Raw genomic sequence first — 26,826 nt, forward strand, 5'->3', positions numbered from 1 at the left:
TTTCGTGGATTGGACTGTGAAAGACCAACCCAAATTATGTTTTCATTTTGACAACTTTGTAGGGCAGTCCAATATCTCAGGTCAGGTCTCCTACTCCCCTGGTGCATTCACTATAGCTGCCCAATTTCCCTGCTTTTTAAAGTTTGATAGAAATATCTGTGGGCTATAGGTACATTCTTAAACCGTTTTTTTGCCTATTAGTGAATATATGTATAAATGAAACCATATATCCTAAAGACACCACAGTCTCCACTGACTTTCTTTCCAAGGAACCAAACCCTGACTAAGCACAGGAACACCTGCAAATTTCGTGCTGCTCAAAGATTGGGGTGCACGCAACAAGATTGTTTCGTATGGACTGCTGTTAGTAGGTAAATTGTCATTTCCAAATCTTCTGCTAAAACCTTTCTTCTTCTTTTTTACATAACCAAATATTATGACTAAAATTGATCCAATGCCAATTCATACCCTATAATTTGGAAGGGGGGATAAATGTCAGTATGCATTTAAAGGGAAACCTACCTAACTTGCCATTTCTAAAACAATATGCCCTACCCTGGGAGGCTCTCTCTCTGCTAGCTTGGTCAGGGACCTTTCCAACAGTCTGGAACACACTGAGATACGGCACCCAGGTGAGGCAGCCAGACAGTCCATCCCAGGAAGAAGCAAGTATTGCTACTGCTGGGGCACTGCCTCCAGAGAAAGGGGCTGGGAGTGGGGACTCAGGAATGGCTGTTATGGGGGAACTAAATCCCCAGCACCTGCCATCTGAGACAACTGTCTCCCTCTGCCTTACGGTAGGGCCACCACTTAGACAGGGAAGTACTGATTTGTCAGCTTTGATGACCTAGGGCTGCAGCATTGCTTGCCCTAAGATGAACAAAGGTCACCCATCAAAGGCCCTTCCCCTGGCATCATGGGATATGGTGGGGCAAAGGTTAACCTGGGCCATCCAGGACACCTGGGTTTGCTCCCTGTGCACTTTACGAGGTCAGTTGATCTGGGGTGGAGAATGAGGTTTCCTAGCAGTGCCTTTGATACAATATCCCATACAGAGTGAGTGAGAGAGGGTGTGTGTGTTACTCCACACAGTTTTAGTCCTTTAGGAGATCATTATAGTTCCTTCAAAGGAAGGGCCTGGCTGGATGCCCATGCGTCAGCCACGCCCCCTGCTCACTCAGGAACACATTCCCAGCCCTTACCCAATTCCTGGGTCATGAGCTAACTTCAGGAAGCAAGAGGCAGGCAGAGGAAAGGAAGGCAGCCCGGCTGTCCGAGAGAAAAGCAGAGCTAGTAAGTGAGCACAGTGTTTTATTACCGTGCCAGGAGGGGGCACCAGGAGTAGGAAAAGGGCACTGGCTGTTTAGGGGACAGGGGATCCTATGTGACTACAGTCCCTTTTGCTGCCTTCCTGCCAGGTGATGGATCTTGAATCACGGCCAGGAGATTTCGACCCCATGTCTTTCAAGCGTGCAACATTGGAGGAGATTGAAGGAGTCCCTTTCCCCCATGACTTGCAGAAGCACTGGGATCTCCTCCAGGGCTTTAAAGCCCGGCCTGATGACCTTCTCATCTGCACTTATCCCAAAGCAGGTAAATGGGTAGAAATAAGGAGAGCTGGCACAGCAGAGGGGCTGATACCGGTTGGAAACTATGGAACTTGGGAAATTATTTGACACTGGCTGGATTATTATTATTATTTATTACAATCTGATTTATTACCTTCTCTTCACCATAAGATCCCCAGGTGGGTCACAATCTTTTAAAATACAGCATTAAAAACAGTTTGAAACAAATTACAATCCCAAGACAAGAGTGGATCCCAACATCTCTCTCTCTCTCTCAAGGCCAGGGTAAAGTGGTGCATCTTTTGGGTCCCCATAGCTCTTCTTTGGCTTTCCTCTCTGACAGGGACCACCTGGATCCAGCAAATTGTGGACATGATCCAGCATGGAGGTGACCTAGAGAAATGTAATCACAGCCCCATCTACGAGCGGATGCCCTTCATAGAGATGCCCCCTGTAATAAAACCTTTGCCTTCCGGTGAGTAGGAGGTACTGCTGCAACTTTAGGGATGAGGGTAGGGTGAAAGGCTTATCATCATAAGCCTGAAAGTTGCCCTCTGTCATTTCAGGTGTTGAACAGGCAGACAAAATGCCCTCTCCACGCATACTCAAGAGCCATCTCCCAGTTCAGCTCCTGCCGCCTTCCTTTTGGGAACAGAAATGCAAGGTTAGGGCAATTCACTGGGGTGAGGTTAATGGGGAATCAGGGCTTCATCCACAGCATTGGGACCTACTGTTTGAATATGCTGGCTCAAGCCATGATCATGTAAGATGTTCACAAAAGGAGAGGATGCCTCCGAGCATGAGCCGAGTGCCTTTCCCTTATCACTGAATGATTACAACCTCTCGCCTTCAATATTTTGAGTAGTAGGCTGGCCTAGTGAGAACTAGTGCTTCTGGACAGATGGAGCCTTTTTTCCTTTTCCCTGTAAAGGAATTAATATACTGGCCCAAGCCACATTAGAGTGTTGTTGGGATTTTTCGGTGCACTGCTGCTGCTTCTTGCTTGCTTGTGAGTTTCACACCACATTCACCAACCTGTAGATATTCTGCTATGTTTGCCTTTTTATTCTGGGACTTCTCAGACTTGTTTTATGACAGCATTTTCATTTATTGTGAATTTCCATATGAACCCACCTTGCACTCTTATTTAGTTGATGAGTGGCTTTTATCTGGGTTGGCATTCTTTCCCCCACCTTCCTCCCCAGTCCCCATCTTTAACCTTTAACCTTTGTGGGTGGGACTGAATCTGGGAGAAGGAAGCTTGATCCTCTTTTAATCATATTTAATTATGATTTAATTTAATTTAATATTAATTTAATAATTAATTTAATCATATTTAAACATATTTTTAATGCTACTTCTCAATCTGCACCTGCTCACTTTTGCTTAATTGAAAGCTCTCCCCTTTTGACAAGGTAGGAAGGGAGAACGTTTGTGATGGCCTCCATTTTCCCTTTCCTTCACTGGGGGGGGGGTTCTTTTTAGTGCACCCTGTACTGTCTGCTGTGCAGGCAGAAATCACAAATGGAAAATGTTGCACACACCACACATGATGTGGGCTGTGAGCGTTAATTAAGGTGCATCAGTATTTTAATAACCTAGTTTTTGAGAGCAAAAAAAGGATTGATGATAGCTATGTGCATATCCTTCTTCCAGTATCCAAAATTGAGCCAAGGAATGAACACACACATACCTTTCAACCCAAACAAAACCCTATTTAAGAGTCTTGTGGCTTGGGCTGGCCTTTCTTTGTGAGGTAGGGTAGTAGAGAGCAAAAGGCTTGGAGCTTGGACTTCTGGTTTCTCTTCCTCTTTTCACTCTTTCTGCAGATTATTTATGTGGCCAGGAATGCCAAGGACAATGTGGTCTCCTATTACTACTTCCACCACATAAGCAAGTTGATGCCAGAGCCTGGAAACTGGGATGAGTTTTTGGAGAATTTCATTGCTGGGAAGAGTGAGTGGAGGGAAAGGGGTGGGAAGTTGGAGGAAAGAAGAAACTGTATGAAGATATTTGTTTAGTCCAGGAGAAGAGGCCAGGATCCCTAGGCGCAGTCTTTGGGGATGTGAGAGGAATAAGGCCTACTGAGACACCAATGGGGTAGTGGTTATTGGACCACAACGCTGGGATCCATTAGGATGTAGGGTAGTTTTGAGATTTTCAAAACAAACGTAAAAAAAAAAAAATCCTTGGAGGGAGACAATCATGTGAATTCACAAAGCCTTTCACTATTTTCTTACCTACCCTGATAAACTATAGTCTGTACATCAGGAGGACAGAGGGAGGAAGATGTGAGGTAAAACTGGGATGCCATGTTCATTTTCTGCTGATGCATCTCTCTGCAGTTGCCTGGGGCTCTTGGTTTGACCACGTTCGTTATTGGTGGGAGGCCAAGGACCGCCACCCAATTCTTTACCTCTTCTATGAAGATATGAAAGAGGTGAGAAGATCCCACACATACTGTATCTCCAAGGTGGTACTTTCTGATAACAATGCCCCAATTGAGCAATCTGCCCCTGAGGGTGACCCCTTACACATAACCAAAAAAGGAGGAAATGCATCATAAAAAAGAGAACAATGGGAACACAGATCTGCAATGCAATGTGAATATGCTAATATATATGTACAGATGCAACCATATAAACAATGACTATACTTTAAATAGAAACACAATACATTTCACCATTGTGGTGAAGACTGTGACCAGGTGACCTGTGCACTTGCTCTGTCTGCTGTCCAGGTATTGTTGATGGGCATCTTCAAAGCCTCTGCTCTCCTTTCTTATGGTTCTTTATTTTTCATCTGGAATTGGATTGGACAGTCTTTCAACTAGAGGACTGTAAAGTAAGAACATAAGAACATAAGAAGAGCCTGCTGGATCAGGCCAGTGGCCCATCTAGTCCAGCATCCTGTTCTCACAGTGGCCAACCAGGTGCCTGGGGAAGCCCACAAGCAGGACCCGAGTGCAAGAACACTCTCCCCTCCTGAGGCTTCCGGCAACTGGTTTTCAGAAGCATGCTGCCTCTGACTAGGGTGGCAGAGCACAGCCATCATGGCTAGTAGCCATTGATAGTCCTGTCCTCCATGAATTTGTCTAATCTTCTTTTAAAGCCATCCAAGCTGGTGGCCATTACTGCATCTTGTGAGAGCAAATTCCATAGTTTAACTATGTGCTGAGTAAAGAAGTACTTCCTTTTGTCTGTCCTGAATCTTCCAACATTCAGCTTCTTTGAATGCCCACAAGTTCTAGCATTATGAGAGAGGGAGAAAAACTTTCTCTATCCACTTTCTCAATGCTATGCATAATTTTATACACTTCTATCATGTCTCCTCTGACCCGCCTTTTCTCTAAACTAAAAAGCCCCAAATGCTGCAACCTTTCCTCGTAAGGGAGTCGCTCCATCCCCTTGATCATTCTGGTTGCCCTCTTCTGAACCTTTTCCATCTCTATAATATCCTTTTTGAGATGAGGCGACCAGAACTGTACACAGTATTCCAAATGTGGCCGCACCATAGATTTATACAACGGCATTATGATATCGGCTGTTTTATTTTCAATTCCTTTCCTAATTATCCCTAGCATGGAATTTGCCTTTTTCACAGCTGCCGCACACTGGGTCGACATTTTCATCATGCTGTCCACTACAACCCCGAGGTCTCTCTCCTGGTCGGTCACTGCCAGTTCAGACCCCATGAGCGTATATGTCAAATTAAGACTTTTTGCTCCAATGTGCATAATTTTACACTTGTTTATATTGAATTGCATTTGCCATTTTCCCGCCCATTCACTCAGTTTGGAGAGGTCTTTTTGGAGCTCTTCGCAATTCCTTTTTGTTTAACAACCCTGAACAATTTAGTATCTTCAGCAAACTTGGCCACTTGACTGCTCACTCCTAACTCTAAGTCATTAATGAACAAGTTGAAAAGTACAGGTCCCAATACCAATCCTTGAGGGACTCCACTTTCTACAGCCCTCCATTGGGAGAACTGTCCATTTATTCCTACTTTCTGCTTTCTGCTTCGTAACCAATTCCTTATCCACAAGAGGACCTCTCCTCTTATTCCATGACTGCTAAGCTTCCTCAGAAGTCTTTGGTGAGGTACCTTGTCAAACGCTTTTTGAAAGTCTAAGTACACTATGTCCACTGGATCACCTCTATCTATATGCTTGTTGACACTCTCAAAGAATTCTAATAGGTTACTGAGACAGGACTTTCCCTTGCAGAAGCCATGCTGGCTCTGCTTCAGCAAGGCTTGTTCTTCTATGTGCTTAGTTAATCTAGCTTTAATAATACTTTCTACCAGTTTTCCAGGGACAGAAGTTAAGCTAACTGGCCTGTAATTTCCGGGATCCCCCCTGGATCCCGTTTTGAAGATTGGCGTTACATTTGCCACTTTCCAGTCCTCAGGCACGGAGGAGGACCTGAGGGACAACTTACATATTTTAGTTGGCAGACCAACAATTTCAAATTTGAGTTCTTTGAGAACTCTCGGGTGGATGCCATCTGGGCCCGGTGATATGTCAGTTTTTATATTGTCTATTAAGCCTAGAACTTCCTCTCTCGTTACCACTATTTGTCTCAGTTCCTCAGAATCTCTTCCAGCAAATGTTAGTTCAGGTTCAGGGATCTGCCCTATATCTTCCACTGTGAAGACAGATGCAAAAATTAATTTAGCTTCTCTGCAATCTCCTTATCGTTCTTTAGTACACCTTTGACTCCCTTATCATCCAAGGGTCCAATCGCCTCCTGAGAAGGTCTCCTGCTTTGAATGTATTTATAGAATTTTTTGTTGTTGGTTTTTATGTTCTTAGCAATGTGCTCCTCAAATTCTTTTTTAGCATCCCTTATTGTCTTCTTGCATTTCTTTTGCCAGAGTTTGTGTTCCTTTTTATTTTCCTCATTCGAACAAGACTTCCATTTTCTGAAGGAAGACTTTTTGCCTCTGAGAGCTTCCTTGACTTTGCTCGTTAACCATGCTGGCATCTTCTTGGCCGTGGCGGTACCTTTTCTGATCTGCGGTATGCACTCCAGTTGCGCTTCTAATATAGTGTTTTTAAACAACTTTCCAGCATTTTTAAGTGATGTGACCCTCTGGACTTTGTTTTTCAGCTTTCTTTTTACCGATCCCCTCATTTTTGTGAAGTTCCCTCTTTTGAAGTCAAATGTGACCGTGTTGGATTTTCTTAGCAATTGGCCATTTACATGTATGTTTAATTTAATAGCACTATGGTCACTGCTCCCAATCGGTTCAACAACACTTACATCTCTCACCAGGTCCCGGTCCCCATTGAGGATTAAGTCCAGGGTTGCCGTCCCTCTGGTTGGTTCCATGACCAAGTGGTCTAGGGCATAGTCATTTAGAATATCTAGAAAGTTTGCTTCTTTCTCGTGGCTGGAACACATGTGTGGCCAGTCTATGTCCAGGTAGTTGAAGTCACCCATTACTACCACATTTCCTAGTTTGGATGCTTCCTCAATTTCATATCTCATCTCCAGGTCTCCCTGAGCATTTTGAGCAAATAGGACATACAGCTCCCCTAAATGCACTGAGGTGCCTTATGCCAACCTCCCTATCACAGCCAGAGCCCTCACTGTCTTTTTCTCTCCCTAGGACCCAGCCAAGGAAATCCAAAAAGTAGCCCAATTTATGGGGCTAGAACTCCCGCAATCCGTTCTGAACCAGATTGTGCAGCACACAAGGTTTGACAGCATGAAAGCAAACCCCATGACTAATTACAGCACCTTGCCATCCTCCATCCTGGACCAATCTGTGTCACCCTTCATGAGAAAAGGTGGGCACCAGAGGCGGTGTTCCAGCCCACATCTGACTGGGGATGGGCCTTGTGGGACTGTTCGGAGCAATTGTGCAAATTGGCAGGATAGGGCCACATTCCAAACAGAGCAAAGAAGTTCAACAGATATTGCTTTCTGTTGGGGTTTACAACTGGTTTTTATTTGATTTGTTGATCTAACATATAAAAAGGGTAGAATAGGGATGAGCGAGAAATTCGATTCAGTTCGCATTTCAAGCCGAATCAATCAAATTTGCATTTTCCAAAACAATATGAGAACTGAAACACAGCCATCCTTCAAAATTTGCATTTATCTGAATTTGGCGATGCTGTACTCCAACCAATGTTTACAAAAATGCATACATTAGGGGAAAGTGTACATCAAAATGCATATATGAGTGAAAATAACACACAAAAATGCTGTATATGATAAGTTGCTTGCAAAAATGTGTACATTAGTCAAAACTGCCTACAAAAATGTGTTTATTGGGAGAAATTCACACTAGAATGCTGGAGAATTTTCATGAGGATTTTTTTTAAAAAAATTGCAAACTGCTGCAGAAATGTGGAGAACTGAATTTAAGATTGGAAAAATAAGAAACTTGAGGGAACTGAAATTGACAGATCGTTCCATCCCTAGTGTAGAAGCAGTTGTAAAGCAAGTAATGGTAGCGATGGAAGAACGGTAGGCCGGCACCAGAGGGCAGCTCGGTCAGGCACTGGCCGAGGGCCCCTGGAGGGCCCCTGCTTAGAATGGGTGGGTAGTGCTCCCTTCCGCGATTTGTGCAGCGTCATCTCCTGACTCAGCCGAGATTGAAGAGAGAGAGCTTCCAGGCACCCCCCCCCCAAATACTGCGCAGGCCTCCAACACCCACTTCACCAACCTTTCCCTTTAAGTAAATGCTAGCTGCACTGCAGGCACATGCCTGCCATCAACCAAGATGGAAGCTGAGGCTTCCCTAGGGGGCTAATGCCCCTGCCACCATCAACCAAGATGGCAATGGAGGCATCAGCCCGTTAGGGAAGCCTTGGTCACCATCTTGGTTGATGGCAGGCATGCGCGCACAGCGCAGCCAGCATTCACTGCAAGAGAAAGGTAGGTGGGGCATGCATGCGTGCGTGTGCCGGGGCCCAGGGCAGGCTGGTGCCCAAGGACCCGGCATGCCTGGCACCGGCCCTGGGGAAATGTTATTTCTGTGTTAATTGAAGCAATACATTTGCTCCCTACCTCGTAACTCCATTAAATTACCAGAGTCTAAAATTATCTAGCTGCCCCACTTGTTGTAGAAAGATAACAGCAAGACTCAGCAGGCTGGGGTTCCTTTCAGCACTCACCAGATACTCTTTGATAGCATGGCATAAGTTCCGGGAAGTGACCAGAAAAACTGATTTGGACAATCACCCCATAAAGAAAGTTTGAAACGCACTGGGTCAGACTACCAGGAAAGTAGCTGAGAAAATCAGACTGTCTGATTTGTTTTCCCACTTGCAGGCATTGTAGGAAACTGGAAGGAGCACTTCACGGTGGCTCAAAGTGAACAGCTAGATGATGTCTGTGCCCGGCTACTACAGGGCAGCGGCCTGAACTTCCGCACACAACTATAAGTGCACCTCTGTCTATTCCCCTCATCAAGACCTTCACCAAAACATGCCTGGAGTGCTGACTTTACTAAAATAAGCCACAAAGCCAGAGAAGAACTGAATTCTATGTTCATGGCCCCCACTCCATTTCATACTATGTGTGTGTCTTTTCATTTGCGAAGTAAATAAACCAACGGGTTCACTTTGTTACCATGAAGGCTTCAGACATGTGTTTCTATGTCGGCAGACTACTTCTCCATGTTCAAGGAATAAGCTCTTACAGAACACAAAAGATTGGAGGAATTATATCTCAAATGTGCTAGCAGAATTGTTTCCTACTGCGACACTGACTCCATTGTGCCAGGGGACAGGCTGCTGTCTGTCTGGTAGAGCTGGCTCTTAAGCTAGCATGCTCCCCAAAATGCACAGGAGCACAGCATCAGTAACTTCATATTGTCATGAAGGGACAAAATTAGAGCGTTTCCAGTGTAACAAAATGATATTTTAATAGTTGGAAGGCTGTTCCGAGAAAGGAAAATCAGAGAAAGTAAGAAGTGATGCTGTGGTGAGACTATGTCATGGGTTGTGGAGGATTTATGATCTGTCTGGAACACAGATGGGAGAGGTAAGGATGAGAGGTGCACGCAGCTGAGATCTCCAACAACTTATACAGAGTGTCTGCCAACCCAACTAATGAAAGACTCACTTGGGGCTCTGCCAGATGACCCATTTATTGAGCATTCATCCTGATTTGCTTGCATAAAGCTTACATAGAGGTTACACCATGGCCGGTTTTTATTGAGCATTTCTTCTGAATTGTTTGCAGGGAGGTTATATGACAATGCTCATTCGTCTTGCATTTCTTCCAGTTTGCTTGCAGGGTGGTTGATCCTGTTAATCACTTGTTCATCTCACATTTTTCATTGCATTTTCCTATCCTATTTCCTAAGTGCAGGTGTTCTTGCAACACTGTAATGGGAAAAACCACAAGGTGGAATTGTTCCTTCCCCCTGCACAACTTTTAAAGATACAGAAGACCTCTTGGTTGCCAGGCCCAGCCTCCGAGAGGTCTTCTGTATCAAAAAGTTGTGCAGGGGGAATCACCTTGTGGTTTTTCCCATTATGGTGTTGCAAGAACACCTGCACTTGGCTGAATTTTCCTCTTCTCTTAAAGATACAGAATCATTCTCTGGCCCTCAGCCTGGCAATCCTAGTTATAGCTTCCTCCAGAGAATCCTGGGAACTGAAGTTTCTTAAGAGTGCTGAGGGTGTGTGTGTCTCCTTTTCTCCATACAGAGCAACATTTCCCAGAGTGCTTTAACAATCAATCCCTCTTGCCAGGGAACTCTATGAGGGGAAGAAGTAGATTAGTTATGCATCGCAGGAGGGATAGCTGACAGAGTGCCCTCCAGGTGTTGTTGGACTCCAACTGCCATCAGCCCCAGCCATCATGGCCAATGGTCAGGGGTGATGGGAGCTGAAGCCCATGACATCTGGAGAGCATCACATTGGCCACAGTCAAGCTGCACCCACTCCCTACTTGTAGATTTAGCTTAAAGCGATCCAGGAGAAGCACTGAACACAAAGAATAGCAACTCTCTTTTCTTTTTTAAGTATCCCTTAAATTGTTTCAAAAGACAAAAAAGGAACAGTGTTGTACCTGGGGCAGATAATCAGAATATAAGGATGTTAATGGTTGGTAAACGGGCAGTGGAGCATATAGGATCTTCCATGGTGCCTCACCAACCCTCAAGGTTTCCCTTTACATATGCTTGCTTCTAAACAGAAGTGGTTAAGATCTGGCTAAATCTTGAAGCATTACCTGTTACTTGTCTAGCATTTACATTCCAAGAAGATATCTGTTATAACTCTTTATTAATAAACAAAACAAGTTCAGTACTTGTATTGAATGCCAATTTTTAATATATCTGCTGTCTCCTTCCTTCTCACACTGACTAGCTGCTTGACTCCTTTTTCCTTTTGAAACCAGAATCCTATTCCTTGCCTAGAAAATGAAAAACGGGCACCATCATATTTATCTTTAAGACACAGCAGGTGCATGTCTGATAACTGCAGTCTGTCAGAACTGAAACAGAGGTTTTGTACCTTTTTTTTTTACAATAATTTTTATTCAAATTTTCATAAAACATAGAAAACAAAATCATAAAACATTCAAAGACAAAAAACAAAACAAAACAAAAATGATTAAACAAAAAAAATAAAATGTTGACTTCCCATTTGTCACATATCAAATCAGTTATAGGTCTACAATATATAACAATCCTGTCTCTTAAATCATATTATAAAATCACTTTCCTCCAGTAGTTATCTTAATTAATCATCAAATCTCATAAACATTACTTTATTCTTTCCACAAAAAGTCAAAGAGAGGTTTCAATTCTTTAAGAAATATATCTATCAATTTTTCTCCAAATAAACATGTCAGTTAATCCATCTCGTTAATAATTATAATAATCTTATTGTCATAACCATAGTCCAAATAAACATTTCGATTAATCCATCTCATCAGAATCTGTTAGGTCCAATAATTTCAATAGCCATTATTCCATTATCCCTATTAGTTCCATCTTCCTTCTTCAATAGTCCTGTTGAGTCCAGTAATTTCAGTGTCTAATCTTCCATTATCAGTATTCCATAATAATCTTGCTGTTGTGGCCATAGTCATATAATAAGAGTCTGATGGGAATTTCCTCTATCCCAAATATTTTCTTGCCATCCATTCTGAATAAGTTGCTGAAATACTGTTGTAAAGTCATATCTGTGTTCTTCTTTTTTATAAAATGCACTGGCTCATCTCTTAAGAGTTTTTCCATTGTCACATGGCTGCAGTTAATTCCATAGATTTTCTCTATATCAAGCTCCATCACATCATTCCAGTCCAGAAGATTATCCAAGCCATTGATAACTTTATCTCTAATATCTTCATTAATTTCTCCAGAGATAACGTTAAATTCCAAACAGTAGATTTTATTTCTAAAATCCATAAACTCCAGATCTTTTTCCAATTCCACATTTGTTCCAATCTCCAGGGCTTGTATCTTCCCTTTATTTTTTCTTTTCTCATCTCTGATCTCATTCTCCTCTCTCACAGGATCCCCTATTTCTTTAAGCTCCTGCGTCATTTTGCTCAGTTCAATTTTCAGCTCCTTACTACCCTGTCGTAGGGTTTGTTTCGTTATCTCAATCTCATCCATTATTTTCTGAAACATAGTTACTTCCAGATTCTCAGCCACTTTCTTGATTGCCATTTTTAAAACCACGAAAACAAAGCAAAACAAAAATAAAGAAGAACCACTTCTTATTTCAGCAACAATTGGGTTAATATTCCAGGCTTGATGACATCACAGTATAAACAGAGCAACCTGCCTTATCTCTCTATGTTCAAGAATGCAAAACAAATTTAGTTCCCAGCATCAAAACAGTTAGTGGCGTCGTGAAGAAGCAGATTCGTCAAAATAAAATAGACCAAAAAGAGAATAGTCCCAGACAATATAATATTCCTCGGAATAGAAATCAGGAATAGAAATCCCTCTTCTGTTTATATCTTTAGAATGCACTTCCAGGACAGCTTTTTGCAACAGAAACAGAGATAAGCTGTTAATTTCGTGAATAACAGAGAAGAGTTATAGCTCACCCAGAAGTTGTCCAAAGCCGATCAATCTGACAAATCTCCTTTTGCTGCAACAATTTAAACCAAGTAAAAAAAATAATAGAAAGAAGGGTGTTTGCCTGTTAGTCCGCTCTCTCTTTAAAGAAAAGATAAACGTATCGCTTAAACAGATAGAGCTTGTTCGGAAGTCCGTCCGGCATTGTTGGCTGGACCTTATCTCATAAATTAATGAAATCCAGTCCTCCCAACAAAAACAGGCTTTTGAGGTTGATCTCTACGTTTCTCCCTGCCCGGGAGAAATTTCATCAGTCAAAAAAAAAAATGTTCTGACTGATTTATATCTGAATAAGCTTCTTTTGAGGCGGGAGCCCATCCCAAAAGCAGGCACAAGCGAAGTCACCCTTCCTGGAAGAGGTTTTGTACCTTGTAATAGATGGATCTATCTCTCACTCACACACACAGACCACACACAGATTCACACGTGCGCACATACATATGAATAGAATTAAGGTTCAACAGTCCACCAAGAATTCTTTGAAAATATGCTTCTACAGCAAAGATTCCTTGATGGACTCCCGCAAGAGAAACTTCGTCGTCATGTAGCTGCCTGATCTTATGCAAAGTTGGGTGCAGCTAAACCCACTGAAACCAAACCAGTTGACTTAGGCTTGTCTACGTCTGCATAGGATTAGGCTGTGAAAAGGTGCACAATTGAAAAGATGCAAATTCAACAGGTGCACCGTTCCCTACTGCTGCAACTGAATGATGGGGAGAACTGCACCAGATTAATTTCTATCAACCAATTAGCCTTTAAAAGGTAGCCCCGTCACACCAAATACGTTTAACTTGTCCAGTTTCGGGGATAGAGAACATCATTTAATAAGAAACGAAAGAGAATTTTTGAGCTTGCCTGGTTTGAGTTTTTCACTTTCGTGTCTATTTCCTCTTACTGTGCTTTTTACATGAACGTTTTTATCACCCACAACACCAGACGTTTATACAAAGAACCTTTAAGACTGTATCTCTTTGGGTTAGTATTTAGAAGACTCATCGTCTGATCTGTGCCAGCAACCGCTTTGCCCCATGGGAATTGTAGTGCTATGACCTACACCTGAAGAGGGAAATCTATATAAGTGACTACCTGCTAGCCATGTTACCTCATGGGAAAGTAATTCATCCCCCGCGAAATGCCTTTTGGGAAGTGTAGTTTATTCCCTTCCGCTCCTCTTCCCAGGCTTCTTTGCCGTTTCCGTTGTCTGTTCGCCGGTAGCCATGCCCGGGGGTAGGGGTGGGAAGCCCCGCGAGGCCGCGAACCAGGCTGTAGCGAGTGTGGCTGAATCGGTGACAGAGCGAGTTCTGCGAGAGGCCCACTGTCTTTATGTGCATCCGGGTCATGGTGAGATTTGGCAGACGGGGTGAGAAAGTGGGGTCTTTCTGGGGACTGGGTGGCTGAAGGGTGGTGTGGGGCGTCAGAGCTAACTTTCCCCTTTCCCTCCCAGGTCTGGTGTCAATTGGGGGGCGCCTGGGCCTGACCCTACTCCCACCACGCCGCAAAGTGACTGTCATGGTGATGGGTAACCACAGTGCTGGCAAGAGCAGCTTCATCAACTGGTGAGCTCGGAGAGATATACTAGAAGAGGAGGACAAAGACTAGGGTTGCCATATCGCCCGGTTAACCGGGTTTTACCCGGATTCTTTCTATGCCACCCGGCGCCCGGTTAGCCCCTTAGGTGGCCCGGATTCTCAGCTTTAATTAAAAAAAAAAGTTTCTAGGTGGTCCGGTTCTCGAGATATACATAAAAACGTCAGCCGCCACCCCCACTGTTAAATCTTTTTTCAAAAACAAATCTAGCTTCGTAAAGCTTTAACCCCGCCCATTCAGGATTGCAGCCAATCAGTGTGAAGCCAGTTTGGTTGACCTGAGGCACTGTCATTGCAATGCCAGAAAATGGTTGTTCCCTCCTCCCCCCCCCCCCGTTTATCTGAAAATCTCATAAATTGGGTAAGTATATACATTTCAGTTTTTTTTCCTCTTGTGTGCTGGAGTCAGATCCTGGGCAGTGTTTTCAAAACCTTCCCAATACTTGCTTTTGTGGGGGTAAAAGCATGCTAATCCCATATAAGACACCCATTAGGTCATTGTCCCAAGGAGTGTTGACATGGGTGCAAGGCATTGTGGGGCAATTCTTGGGGGTTGGTGTGGCTGCAAAGCATTGTGGGGCAATTCTGAGGGGTTGGTATGGGTGCAAGGCATTGCGGGGAAATCCTGAGGGACTGGCAGTGGTGCAAATGATTTCAGGTAGGCTCCAAAATTCTAGTTAACCATCAAGTGTTTGACAACTTAGGGAAGGCAATTGCTGCTGTATGCAAGGTATTGGTGTCCACAGAGTTGTTGGGGTGGTCTCTTAACACTGATACACCATAAAAAAACAAAATCAAGATGTTATTTAGTAGTATCCCTTGGCACATATGCAAGATATAGGCAAAGAGTGCTACAAATTATTGCTAATTGATGGATTATATGGGATATTATAGGTATCAGGAAAGGATTGTCATTCATACTGGCTGGTTTCTGTATGCAGAGGGGGGCTGTAATCTCCAGGACATTTAGGGTAGTTATATGGGATCAAATGGCATTTCCATAACTCAAGAGCATCTTGCTTTCCTTGATGTTTTCCTGCAGGTACGTTGAAGAGCACATCCAACGGACTGGCGTAGCTATTGAGACTCAGGGCTTCACTTTTATCACTAGTGGAAGGAAGCGAGAATCTCTCACGGTGAGAATTTCCTCTTCTGATGCACACCCCTCTGAGAAAAAGTGACTACTATCCTGCAATTCTTTGCATTGAGAACGTAGAAAATTCCTTGTGTTGTCACACCATATCCCAGCACTTTGCTACTGACAGCCGGGTGCCTAAGAGAAGCCCACAAGCCATACCACATGGAGAAAGCCATCCTCTTTTTGTTGTTTGTTATCCCCAGTGCTGATATTCTTGCTTTGAATGTGGTTTTCTGTTTTGGGCTGTCCTGGCTAATAAACCTTGACAAGTGGGACCTACAGCAGTGTGGAATACTCCTGTTTAGTGTTCAGGCCAGCTTGCTATGCCTTCTGTCAGGATACTCCATTCCACGCACCCCATCTTGTCCCCTGCCCCCAATCAGTTAGCATTCCATGCCCACTGAGCCATATTCAGTCCTCTTTGGACTATTTTTGGGTTTCCCCCATCCTTAGTTCCCCCCCCAAATATTTTTTGTACTGCTACAGACTTTGGAGGTCACCCAAGCTTGCTGATAACCTCCTTGATGCTGATGCTGTTTTGGCTACATAAAGATAGGCACTTGAAGAATGAGTCCAGTATTGGCATATAGGTTGGACTTATCATCCATGGCTTTGTCTGATCCTTTTGAAGCTATCTTTGCTGTACTCATAGCAGTATCCTGTGTTCTAACCTCTTCTGTTTTTTCACTCCCATTGCTGCAGGGTAATGCTACACTCCATCTCTACCCCCATTTCCAGGCCTTGCAGAGCTTCAAAGGTTAGTTGCAAACAATTAGAGGAAGGAGGGGACCTCTGTGTTAAATGGCTGAGTGATCTGGATGAGTTATTGCCTTAATGCAGGGAGTTGGCACCTACAGGATTCGTGGTTTACTGTTGAAAATGTGCCATCAATCATTAAAATATGTGGGTAGTGTGATTTGGAGCATGGTGTCTGTTTTCAGATCTTATCATCTGTCAGTGTGGCAAAAGTCTACTATATTCTTAATATTCTGCCTCTCCTCTGTCATTTAGGTGTGCCAGAGTACCTGAGCACTGAGATCTGTACCTCTAAGCAAAAGCAGTTCCCCCTGGTCACTTTCCTTGACACGCCTGGCTTGGTGGATGGAGACATGAAATACCCTTTTGATGTGGAAGCCACACTTATCTGGTTTGGTGAGTGTGGCAGCATGGATAAGTGGAGTGGAGTTGCTTCTTGCAGTTGATTCTCTTAGTGGATTCTGCTGTCAAAGCAGTATGGTTGTGAATGCCAGTTGCTGGGGCCTGCGGGAATTGCTGGGAATTGCAGGTGGGGAGAGTGCTGTTGCACACAGGTTCTGCTTGTAGGCTTCCCGTGAGCCACTGTGAGAACCAAGTGCTAGGCTAGATGGGCCTTTGGTCTGATCCAGCACGCTCTTCTTATTTGCCTACGATGTTCTGCTTTTTATTTAGTGCAGAGATAGGAAACCTGTTGCCCTCCAGATGTTGGACTCAAACTCCCAGTATCCCTAACCATTGACTGTGTGAGTGGGGCTGATGAGAGCTGGGGTCCAATAACATCTAGAGGACAACAGTTCTCCCATGCCTCATCTAGAGAATGGCACCAGGAAGCTCTGCCATTGCAGATTAAACTGCTATTCAGCAGTAAACAGGCCTGTTTGAGAAGAAGTGGATTAGAGATACCAGTGGGAAACTGTGGGGGTAAAAATAGGTGGTGGGTTGAATATTTGAAATCTGAAGGGAAATGTGATTTGAAAAGTGAGATGTTGCTGTTTTCCTTTCTAATTCGTAATGAGAGACTATGGAGGAGGAGGAGGATATTAACATTTATTACCCACCCTGGGACCTTGGGATGAACAACAATTTTAAAACACAGTGTTAAAAATAATTAAAAACAACCTAAAATCACAAAATAAAGTGTCCTAGAAATATACGTTTCAGGTGTCAAAGGCCAATGTAAAGAGGTGTTTCTTCAGCATTCGCCTAAAACTGTCCAATGAAGTTGCCAGATGCACCTCAATGAGAATGGAGTTCCACAACTTAGGGGCCAAAACAGAGAATGCCCTCTTCAGGACCACCCCAAGCTTCCTAGGGTGGTGGAAATACCAAAAGGGCCCTCTACTGATCTCAACACCTGAGAGGGTCTATAGAGAAGGAGGCAGTCTTCCAGAGTCTTCCAGCCGTGGCTGGAAAAAGGCACTCCTAGCCACTGAGGTCACTAGAGCCTCCAGTGATGGTGTTGGATCCAGGAGTACCCCCAAGCTGTGGACCTCCTCCAAGGGGAGTGCTTCCCCACCCAGAACAGGCCATCTCCTGGACATGAGAAGTCTGGACACATAACACCTCATCTTTTCAGGATTTAGCCTCAGTTTATTTGTCCATGTTGTGAATGCTGCGAAAATATTTTTCTGTAAAAGGCACTGCAAGCAATAAGAAAACTCTGTGTCAGGAATTTGTGAAGAAATCCAGAATGTCACCACATTGGGGATAATATTTTAGCACAAGACATCTTCTACGGTACATTAACTCCCTTCTTTTTTGTATGCATCACCTTCCACTGTTGTCTTGTTTCAGGCCAGCTCTGCGACCTCATCCTGGTCTTCTTTGATCCCATGGGGCAGGCCCTTTGCAAGCGCACTCTCAACATTGTGGAGAAGCTCAATGAGGGGCACGGGGACAAACTGCATTTCTACCTCAGCAAGGCCGATGAGGCAGGTGCTGAGGGCGACAGACAGGTATGTATTAGGAGAGGGCTTGCTGGGGATAATTGGCAAGAACTGGGACACGGAATGCTTGTTTCAAGGAAGGTAGCAGCTAAGAGTAGCAAAAGATGTTTAGGGTTTTTCTTGATTGCGGTCTGTGCTCTTTCCTGACAGAGAGTGCTGATGCAAATTGTCCAGGAACTCTGCAAGCGCCCAGGCCTCAATAAGTGTGGGTTTGACATGCCCACAATCTACATCCCCAACTCCAATAAGGTGAGTGGCAACCCTTTGCGATTTTAGAGGTGGGGGTGATGGGTAGGCCTTTGTGAAGGTAAGGTGAGTGAAAGGTGGTGAGCCTGGGTGGGGATGGGGAAGAAAACAGTGACCCTCAGGGTCTTTGAGGGAAGTGTGATTTAATAGTAGGATGTTGACTTGCCTGTAAGTGGTGGTGCAGGTAACCAGCCTCACTCTCTTCCTCAGCCAAGCCGGTGTGTTAATCAGATTGAGGAGATCTGCCGAACCATCGAGAAGACGATTAGCCAGACAGTACAGCATACCCTGAATGCCTTGGAGCGGGACTGCCACCTCATTGATGACGCCACACAGCGTTTGCTAGAGGAGGACAAGTAAGAGCATGGCATTGTGGGGAGTGGGAGGATTAATATCTTGAGGGAAATGGCAATGTTCATAAGACCTGGATCTGGTTGTCAGTCTGTGAAGTGAAAACGCTAGAAGTAAACACTTCGGAAGGATTGCAAGGAACAGTTGGCAGGATTATGGCCCGTCAAATCACAGATAGAAAAATGGAGTGCGAGTTCTTATGAGATGAAAAAGTGGGAAAGAAAACCCACCTGGCTTTTCTGAAGTGGAAGGTTTTTTAAAAAGAAAAGAAGGGGGAAATTGGGAAGGTTGTCTCTCAAAAAAAATCAAGCTGAAAGCAGAAGCTGGAAGGAAAGTGTATATGTGAGTATACATTATTTATCTTTCAGACTGATGGGATTGTTGTGTAGTTAAAATTAGCATTCTTTGCTCTTTAGAATGCAATGGCTCACCTGTGGCCCTCCAGATGTTGTCGAACTGGAACTCCCATCATACCTGACCATCGGCCATGCTGACTGGGGCTGATGGGAGTCCAACAGATTCTAAAGAGCCAAAACTCCCATCAGACACAGCCAGGGTGGCCAGTAGTCAGGAATGATGGGAGTTGTAGTCTGGCAATGTCTGGAGGGCACGTCCACCACCACCCCTCGCTTTAGAAGAAGCATGTGGGATGCACATGTAACAGTTAATGTGTTTGGGCAGACGAGTTTTGGGGTGCCGATCTTCACTAAAAAAATAATTAAATAGTGAAAGGGACTGATATTGGAGACAAAATCAGGAAATGGACATCTGTGAGAGAACTGGGGGAAGCAGGATGTGGGTGTCTGAGGCAGTGTGATACATAGTAGTGGTCTTCCTCATTCCCATATGTCTGTATTTTACTGTTCTCTCTCTGCACCCAGTGAGGCCAGAAGCAGCAACTTCCGTGCTCATTTCCGGGGGGCGCTCTTTGGGACAGTCGGTTGCCTCCTGCCCGTCTTTCTCCTCCTGACCTTGCTATTTGGCACAACATTTGCTCGCCAACTCTGGACTCTGGTATTAGGAGAAGAGCAAAGCCAGGCACTGGAGCTTTATGTGGTGAGTGTTTTTTTGCTTCCATTCCCTCAGTTCAGCCACTCCTTGCTCTGCAGTGCCCCAGAATCCCCACTTTCTCTCAGGATGCTCCTCAGTTAAGCTCCGTTCCACTTTGTGTTTCTGCTCGAGACACGGATTTTCCACAATTCTGTGCAAGTGTTAGAAGCAACAAACTTTCTAGAATCCCAGCTTTTATTTGGGGGGGGTGGGTGGAGGGAGAAGCAAGTTTTCCAGACTTCGTATCTGTAATAATACAGGTTTGACAGCAAGTTTTAAAAACAGGCAATTAGAAATCAGCCACAAAAGAGACACCTACCTTCCTCATTTATGCATCCCTGGGGAGAGAGAATCATAAGGTTGTATCCAACTAAGTTTTACTCAGAGAAGAGTCAGCTTGGAAAAGTTACTTTTTTTAAACTACAACTCCCATCAGCTCCAGCCAGCATGGCCACTGGATTGGGCTGATGGGAGTTGTAGTTCAAAAAAATAACTTTTCCAAGCTCTGGGAAGACCCACTAAAATTAACAGAACTAACTTGTGTCCATTATTTATAATGGTCTACTCTGAGTATGACTTAACATTGGATACAACCCATAATCACAAAACTAAGACAGATGATCTTTGATAACAGACAACCCAAGCTGTGTGTTAGCCATAATGCATGGTTGCAGAATTCAGCACAATAAGAATCCCGTTTTTTGTTTTTCTTAAATAAGGCATTTTTTTTTTAGCTTTTGTTGCTTTTAAACTAAGCAGAATCTCTGAAGCCAAAGTGCAACAGACTAGAATTGTTTGTGGTAAAAGGATGTGCCCTTCATAGCTTGTTGCCTTGCTATAAATGACTAGCAGAAGCACAATTCAGCAACATTTACTTTTATCTTCCTTTTCTGATTTTTTCCCCTCCAGGTAAGCTTCTGCTATAGTTTTTATTAGATTGTAAGCTTCAGGACAGGACTGTCATCTTTTTTTAAAAAAATATAATTTTGGGCAGCACCTTCATAGCATAGGCAGCTAATCAGTGTTGTAGTCTTAAAATTATAATATTTGCATGCTTATTTTGCATAAGCTTTGCAGGTCATGGAATTTCAATTTTGTTGGTAGAGAATTTGAGTTGCTGTGGGATTAAATGTATGGTGTTTTTTTAAACCACAGAGTATATAAACTCCTACATCTTCCTCTGTGAATACCAACTCTGTGTGTTTTACCCACCATCTTATTTATCAGCGCCCAGTAGCTTCGGTGTGGAGTCTTGTCCCCGAAGATCAGACTTTAACAGTATTTTTTGGCCTTCTCTTCCTCTCGATTCTGCTCCTGCTCTTGGCCAGCTATACTTTCAGGTAAGAAACCTCCCTGGCTTACCGTTTGAGGCTCACTGTGCGGAGAGGAGTCCTGCCACACTAACAAACCCCTCCTCCTTTCTTGATTGCTCTGTATTTTTCTGCCCCACTTAGGACAAAGCCTACCCTCTCCAAAAAACAGAAGCGGCAGCTGGAAGACCGACGGGATTATGTGTTGGACGTGGTGCTAGAAAAAAAGGTTGATACCTGTGGGAATTTGGTTTGGAATTATAATGTGTGTCTGTGCCAAATGATCATGATGAGCAGAGGCAGGGTGCATGATCCCTGTGTGGAATTCTGGGTAATGGCAGGTTGGGTATATCCTTCCTGGGAGAAGGGGTTGACCCGTGTATCATATTACTACTTCTTTTTTCCTGCAGAGACAGCTCTATGAGGAATACCTTCACCAAAGCATTGGTGAGCAGGACCTCAGCTGAAACCTCCCCTCGTGGATTCGAAGAGACTACCAGTCCCCTTCCATGCCACACTGAAGTCCCTCCCCTCTGAGCCACTCCAGAGAACAGAGGTTGTAATACAACTATGAACCTTCTAAGGGGCCAGTTTTTTTAACCCCACTTCAACGGCTTCTAACCCAGTTGGCATCTTTTCCGCATAGGTCAATTCCTTGTATTTGATTGGATAGCAGTGACGACCTGCGATCTTCTGAACTGTGATTAATCATACCAGTGATGTCACATGTGGTATGACAGTGAGGTACTTTTTATGCTTCTGGCTAGGCTGGTACACTCCCTTCGGATAGGATGGTGCCTCTGGCCTTTTCCATGGCCCCTGCCCATATGGCAGGGCAACAGCAACACTACCCAGCTACTTCTTGCACTCATTGGACTAGATCACTCTCCTAAATAATTGTACAGCCGTTCCACAAGTTTTGAATTGACAATGCTACAGGCTAGTAATGGTTTTATTGGCTACTATCAAGAGCTTTGGGCATCATTTTCAGTAAGATTGTACCACCTGCCTTCACGATCCTAATTAGTACTTTCCTCTTTTGGCAGTGCCTCATCTCTTCCTCATTGCCTGGCCCCCTACAGACTATGACTGGCCAGTTCATATATTGACCAGGCCTTGGTCCATCCAGTGAGACAAGCATAGTACATTAGTGCTTGTCTTCCATCTGTCTCTGTTAAATGTCAACATTTGATGTCTTCGTCTGTGCTTTGGAGAGCAATATCTCATACCTCTGAACCTCTGTGGATGTTGTAATTAGGGCTTGGAGGTGCCCTGCATTTCACACTATGAAGTGCCTTCAGCTGACACTAGCTGTTGAGTGGAAAGTGGGACATTTTTGGCAATACCACTATTCTCTCTCATTTATTCTAGTCCTGTCTATGTTGTTACTTAACACTGTGAAATCTGCCCGGACCTGTGACTTTCTATAACGTATCCAGCATCCATTGTAGCATACTGGGAGTCTTATCCCTCTCAACCTCTGCTGCCAGTAAGTAAGTTGGGCTAGAAAGAGGGCTGCCTGAACTAATTTCAGTCATTTGGATCCTTCGGCTGCATTCATTGATTCTGAGATAACTTCCATTCTATCTGAGCCTCATGAAATGGCTAAATATGGTGTCCAAGGAGAGACAGATCTCCCCAGATGCTTCAAGATCCTCCACGTAGTGAGGCAACTGACAATAGTTGCAGTTGGGTTATAACTTCTCAAGTCCCATCCCCAAATTGGATTGTGATGGAGCTGCTCTGATGGAACAGGGGTGTAAGCATTTTCAGGGTTTTGATCCACTTCATACAAAAAGGAAATAGCCCATTTTAGTGGCAAGGCATGATACTCATGCCAATTACCAGCTTCAAGTTTCACAAAAGATTTTATTTGTTTCAGGAAAGGGGAGGAGCTAGCACTGATAGATGTGTAATCGCTAATCAGCTCACTTCGTTTTGGCTCCTCCTGCCCCCCCAGCTCTTTCTGTCTTTTGTTGGCATGAACTGGTGCTAACATGGTGATGTGGCAGAGGTGGTTGTAGCCTGAAATTTGTGTAATATACTTGCTAGAAGTTATTTTAAGACTTGCTGGTATGCATCATTGATGGGGCTTCAATAAAACAGAAGCCCCTCTTTCTGTAATGTGCTCCAGAAAATATTACCAGTAATTTGGGGGGGGGGAGTTGAAGCATTTAATAAAGCTCATTGTAGAACTTGCCTTGGCTTCTTTTTTTCTATCCAGAAGCTGCCTTTTTAATGCAGCTGTGTAGCTCCTGTCTCTTCCTAGTATTTAGTTTCTGTTTTTTTCTGATGACTGCTGGCCCAGTTCAGATGAAGGTCACAAATAAACAGTTAAGCATCTTTATTTAGCATAGAAAATAACATTGGTTTGGTGTGTGTGATTTGAATGTATTGCCTTTCCTTCTGTCCCATAACATGCTTTCCCCAGACCTGCCCCACTACTGGTGCTTTCCAGATCGCCATGTATGCAGTCTTAGTATGAATCGATCTTACCCATAATAATTCTTCCAATTTTAGTACTCAGAGTACATCACCAACCCAATTCCCCCCATCCCCAAATTGAAAGAAGCAAAGGCTTTTTACACATTAATAAGAGCCACTAATTTAAACAGGTGAAGGGTTCCCTCCACTATTATTGAAATTTATCTTATTTGATGCATTTGTATATTGCCCTTCATTTAAAAAAATTATGTCAAGGTAGTTTACCATTTTAAAATCCCAAACCCAAACTGAAAGGTTTGGCAAGTTTTTTTTTCCTGAGCCTAAGTATGCATCATTCCGTTGGCCTTCATGATGTGTGAGCAATGGCTGTTGCAGCAGTCTCTTCCTCACTAGTTTTTGGGGTGAGCTGCAGCCATCTTGGCAGTCTTCACCTTCACTCTCATTTGATGCAAGTGGTTGACCTTGTTCCTCCCTCCTTCACACAAGAAACCACTGTGTTGCATGGCGTTCTTCCATCTCCGTGTCCACATCGACATTGCCATTGTATCCAGAACCTGAGTAATGTGACAAAACTCAGAGCTGGGGGAAGAAAAAAGTGGGGTGAAAGCTTGTGAGCAGTGTTTCTATAACTTCCTGCTATGGGGCTGGGGGCTCTACTGTGTGTCATCCATCTTGTGTAAAGCCTTATCTGTACCCAGTAGTCAAAAGTGGTTACTTTGAGGGATTTTAAATATATATTTTCCTAAATTTTGATTGCTTCATCATTTTGATTATTTCTTTTCCCTTTACATGAAGGGCAGCCCCTTTCTGAAGGATGGATGGATGGACAGATAGTGGACACCTTCCCTACATGTTCATGTAAGTGGCAGCCAGTCCTGTCATTGGCAGGAGGGTAGCCATTTTACAGAGCCACACGCAGGCCTCTCACCTGCATTTTTCATTTCTTGCATGGTGTCCCTTTTCGTTTCTGCTCAGTGCGTTGCAGTTTCAAGACTATCTTACGTTCGTGGCCACCAGGACTCGGACGGTTTGTATGATCCTCTGCCTCTTTTTTGGAACGGCCTTTACGTGAGGAGCCACCTGATGGTACCAAACACAATTAATGGTATCAATTTCCCAAACAGCTTTACAAATTGTTGGAGAGAACTGGATGGCTGTCTGCTTGCTTGCTTGCTTTTCCTCCACTTCAGTTGCTAGCAGCAGGATTCTGCATCTTTTAGCCTTAAAGAGCATCTGGTGCTTTGAGGCTAGAAGAGGTTCCTTCTGGTTCAGCCACTGTCCTGTGTTTTAAGGAGGGACGGTGCTGAGCTGGCTGCATGAAGGCAATGTTATTGTGGAGGCTTGGATCTATGGTTCCTCTGTAAGGCAGGTACTTGCAGTTTTCAGCTTGGTTGTTCGCTTAGGAGAAACTGCTTAGGTGACCAGCAAATAACACTGAGTTAATACACCCAATTTAGCCCTTCACCCAGTTGTATGTTAGGAAAATTCCTCTTCCATTGTGTGTGTACATGCAGCAGAAATGTACACATTATGGAAGGCACCTTTTATCTCAGAAATTGCTGCAACAACTTTAGTAGAACATGTCCTTGCTTTGCTGGCTCACTTATTTTTGGGGAGGGATGAACATCACTGAAGATGGGTTCTATGAGCGAACCACATTTAGCCGTTTATAACTTCCAAACTTTCCAACTCTATGCTAATTCCAGGATGTTCTCTTAGAACAATAAGAAGCTGGTTTGCACAGTACATTTCTCCTAAAGGTGAGCTGCCGCAGCTTGTCCTTAGCTAGGTAAATGCACTTATGTGGAAATACAGGGTGGAGTATGTGAGAAGCAGTTGCATATCAGTTTTCCCTGGATTTTTTAATTAAAAGCAATCTTTGGAGGCTGTGTCCTAGAGGAATAATAGTGGGAGGAGGCGGGCAAATAACTGTTTTCCCTGTGGTCGTTTTTGCCACTCAAACTCACACCATGCAGCTGCTTTTCTACCCACAGAGGAAAACGTGGGCAAGGGTGGAACCAGACAGTGTACACTGATAGAGTAGTGGTGGTTTACATGGTGGCAGTATCATCTTTGCCAGTCATCATGTAAATCGCCCTGGTAGCGCCTGGTTCACATCTATGTATGGCTTGGTATGGCAGGAGAATACCAATGGTAACTTGGAAATGTTTGTGAATACCATATGACTGATCCACAGCATCCAAGGATGCCTTCACTTAATACAGATTAGTTGCCCTTTGGCACCCTTTAACATCCTTGCGGTACGGAAGTCTGAGACTTGTAAATGTGGACTAGTAACCTGTTTTAACCAACTACTGGCAGTTGGAGTTGTTAAAGACGGTCAAGATTTGTCATTCAGTGCATGGATGTGAGTGAAGCTGGGATTCTAATCTGGGTGGGTGATTTGTGGGAAGAAAACCAGGAGTATTGCAATTTCATGTAGAGTACAGAAGTGCAGTCTTGTGCATGGGATCAGTCATGGCTTGCCATTCCATATTACAGTTTTATACTGCTCCCAATCTCCTGTCATCCTTCTGTATGTTAACGTCTATTTTTTAAAAAAACCCTACTCCTCTCAACTGCACCTATGTCATTGCTTTTCAGTCTTGGCCCAGAGCATCATTTCTACCCCAACCATAAGAGCCCCTTCACAAATCTTTGGGCTCTCACCCATCTCTGCAGTACACTTACTGCTGTATCTGTCCGTCAGGCTGTAGAAATCATACTGATCGAAGTACTCCATCTCGAAAGGGGTCGGATGTAGCTTCTCCACTTGGATGAAAGAAGTCGACATGAGGGGCTATAATCTTTTGTTGACAGCTGGCAGAGAAAAAGAAGAAAATGATAACAATCAGGAGTTCAGGGTGATGTTTGTCTGCTCTCTGAGACTGTGTTTCTCTCTCAGGTTGTTTGGGAGACAGCATGTATATATATCCCCAACAACACCCACAGTTGCATCATCCTTTTCCATCCCTTAAAGCTACAGGCAACAGATCTCGGAGTCTAATGCAACTGGTAAAAAACAGAAATTGCATCAGCCCCTTTCACTAGTACCCTATACTTGGTGACCCTCACTTGCTTGTATAACCAGTTTGCTTTCTCAAGAATTCTCCATCCAAACCACTTTTGAGATATTTTACTGGCACAAAGAATGTAACCGAGGGGTATATGTGAACTGTAAATTTCTCTGTAAGGTATCTACCTGGGAGGGGTGAGAGTTAGGTATCATCCTACTCGCAGGAGGACCTGATCTACTCTGTGTATATTGAGGTGGTCAGTGTGTCAATCATGAATGCCTACTGATCATGTCTGCCTTTGATGGAAAGCTGATATAACCAACTTTGCAATCATGTTCCTTGGTTTCAGTGT

General features: G+C 43.9%; 3 protein-coding genes across 5 annotated transcripts; 2 read left to right on the forward strand and 1 right to left on the reverse strand.

Moving 5' to 3' along the window:
- Positions 1–1,124: 1,124 nt before the first annotated feature.
- Positions 1,125–9,156, forward strand: LOC133367047 (sulfotransferase 1C2-like). The gene is made up of 8 exons (XM_061590702.1): positions 1,125–1,293; positions 1,419–1,593; positions 1,912–2,043; positions 2,135–2,232; positions 3,398–3,524; positions 3,914–4,008; positions 7,182–7,362; positions 8,855–9,156. The coding sequence occupies exons 2-8, from the start codon at positions 1,422–1,424 to the stop codon at positions 8,965–8,967; spliced, it is 918 nt and encodes a 305-aa protein (XP_061446686.1). The 5' UTR covers positions 1,125–1,293; positions 1,419–1,421; the 3' UTR covers positions 8,968–9,156.
- Positions 9,157–13,719: 4,563 nt separating this feature from the next.
- Positions 13,720–24,126, forward strand: LOC133367046 (uncharacterized). 3 transcript variants are annotated; one of them, XM_061590699.1, is made up of 12 exons: positions 13,720–13,970; positions 14,074–14,185; positions 15,258–15,351; positions 16,056–16,110; positions 16,365–16,505; positions 17,904–18,064; positions 18,206–18,304; positions 18,512–18,657; positions 19,534–19,708; positions 20,930–21,042; positions 21,157–21,241; positions 21,423–24,123. In XM_061590699.1, exons 1-12 carry the CDS (start codon positions 13,847–13,849, stop codon positions 21,477–21,479), a joined length of 1,362 nt encoding a protein of 453 aa, XP_061446683.1. In that variant the 5' UTR covers positions 13,720–13,846; the 3' UTR covers positions 21,480–24,123. The 3 variants fall into 3 exon arrangements, with proteins under 3 accessions (XP_061446683.1, XP_061446685.1, XP_061446684.1); XM_061590700.1 differs by having other exon boundaries at positions 13,902–13,989; positions 21,423–24,124; XM_061590701.1 differs by lacking the exon at positions 20,930–21,042 and having other exon boundaries at positions 21,423–24,126.
- Positions 23,342–26,371, reverse strand: LOC133367048 (nuclear protein 1-like). The gene is made up of 3 exons (XM_061590703.1): positions 26,149–26,371; positions 24,386–24,537; positions 23,342–24,036 (listed from the first exon to the last, which is right to left on the reverse strand). Exons 1-2 carry the CDS (start codon positions 26,249–26,251, stop codon positions 24,395–24,397), a joined length of 246 nt encoding a protein of 81 aa, XP_061446687.1. The 5' UTR covers positions 26,252–26,371; the 3' UTR covers positions 23,342–24,036; positions 24,386–24,394.
- Positions 26,372–26,826: the final 455 nt, after the last annotated feature.

Source organism: Rhineura floridana, chromosome 11 (assembly GCF_030035675.1).
Source record: "Rhineura floridana isolate rRhiFlo1 chromosome 11, rRhiFlo1.hap2, whole genome shotgun sequence".
In the NCBI taxonomy this organism is placed as follows: Eukaryota; Metazoa; Chordata; class Lepidosauria; order Squamata; family Rhineuridae; genus Rhineura; species Rhineura floridana.

Bases quoted from the DNA above. Each gene is read 5' to 3' on its own strand.
- LOC133367048 (XM_061590703.1), bottom strand. From the start codon at position 26,251: ATGTCGACTTCTTTCATCCAAGTGGAGAAGCTACATCCGACCCCTTTC. The intron at 24,538-26,148 runs GTAAGTGTACTG...TGGTACCATCAG, and splicing joins CCTGACGGACAGATACAGCA to GTGGCTCCTCACGTAAAGGC.
- LOC133367046 (XM_061590699.1), top strand. From the start codon at position 13,847: ATGCCCGGGGGTAGGGGTGGGAAGCCCCGCGAGGCCGCGAACCAGGCT. The intron at 14,186-15,257 runs GTGAGCTCGGAG...GTTTTCCTGCAG, and splicing joins AAGAGCAGCTTCATCAACTG to GTACGTTGAAGAGCACATCC. The intron at 18,658-19,533 runs GTAAGAGCATGG...CTCTGCACCCAG, and splicing joins CGTTTGCTAGAGGAGGACAA to TGAGGCCAGAAGCAGCAACT.
- LOC133367047 (XM_061590702.1), top strand. From the start codon at position 1,422: ATGGATCTTGAATCACGGCCAGGAGATTTCGACCCCATGTCTTTCAAG. The intron at 2,044-2,134 runs GTGAGTAGGAGG...CTGTCATTTCAG, and splicing joins AATAAAACCTTTGCCTTCCG to GTGTTGAACAGGCAGACAAA. The intron at 3,525-3,913 runs GTGAGTGGAGGG...ATCTCTCTGCAG, and splicing joins GAATTTCATTGCTGGGAAGA to TTGCCTGGGGCTCTTGGTTT.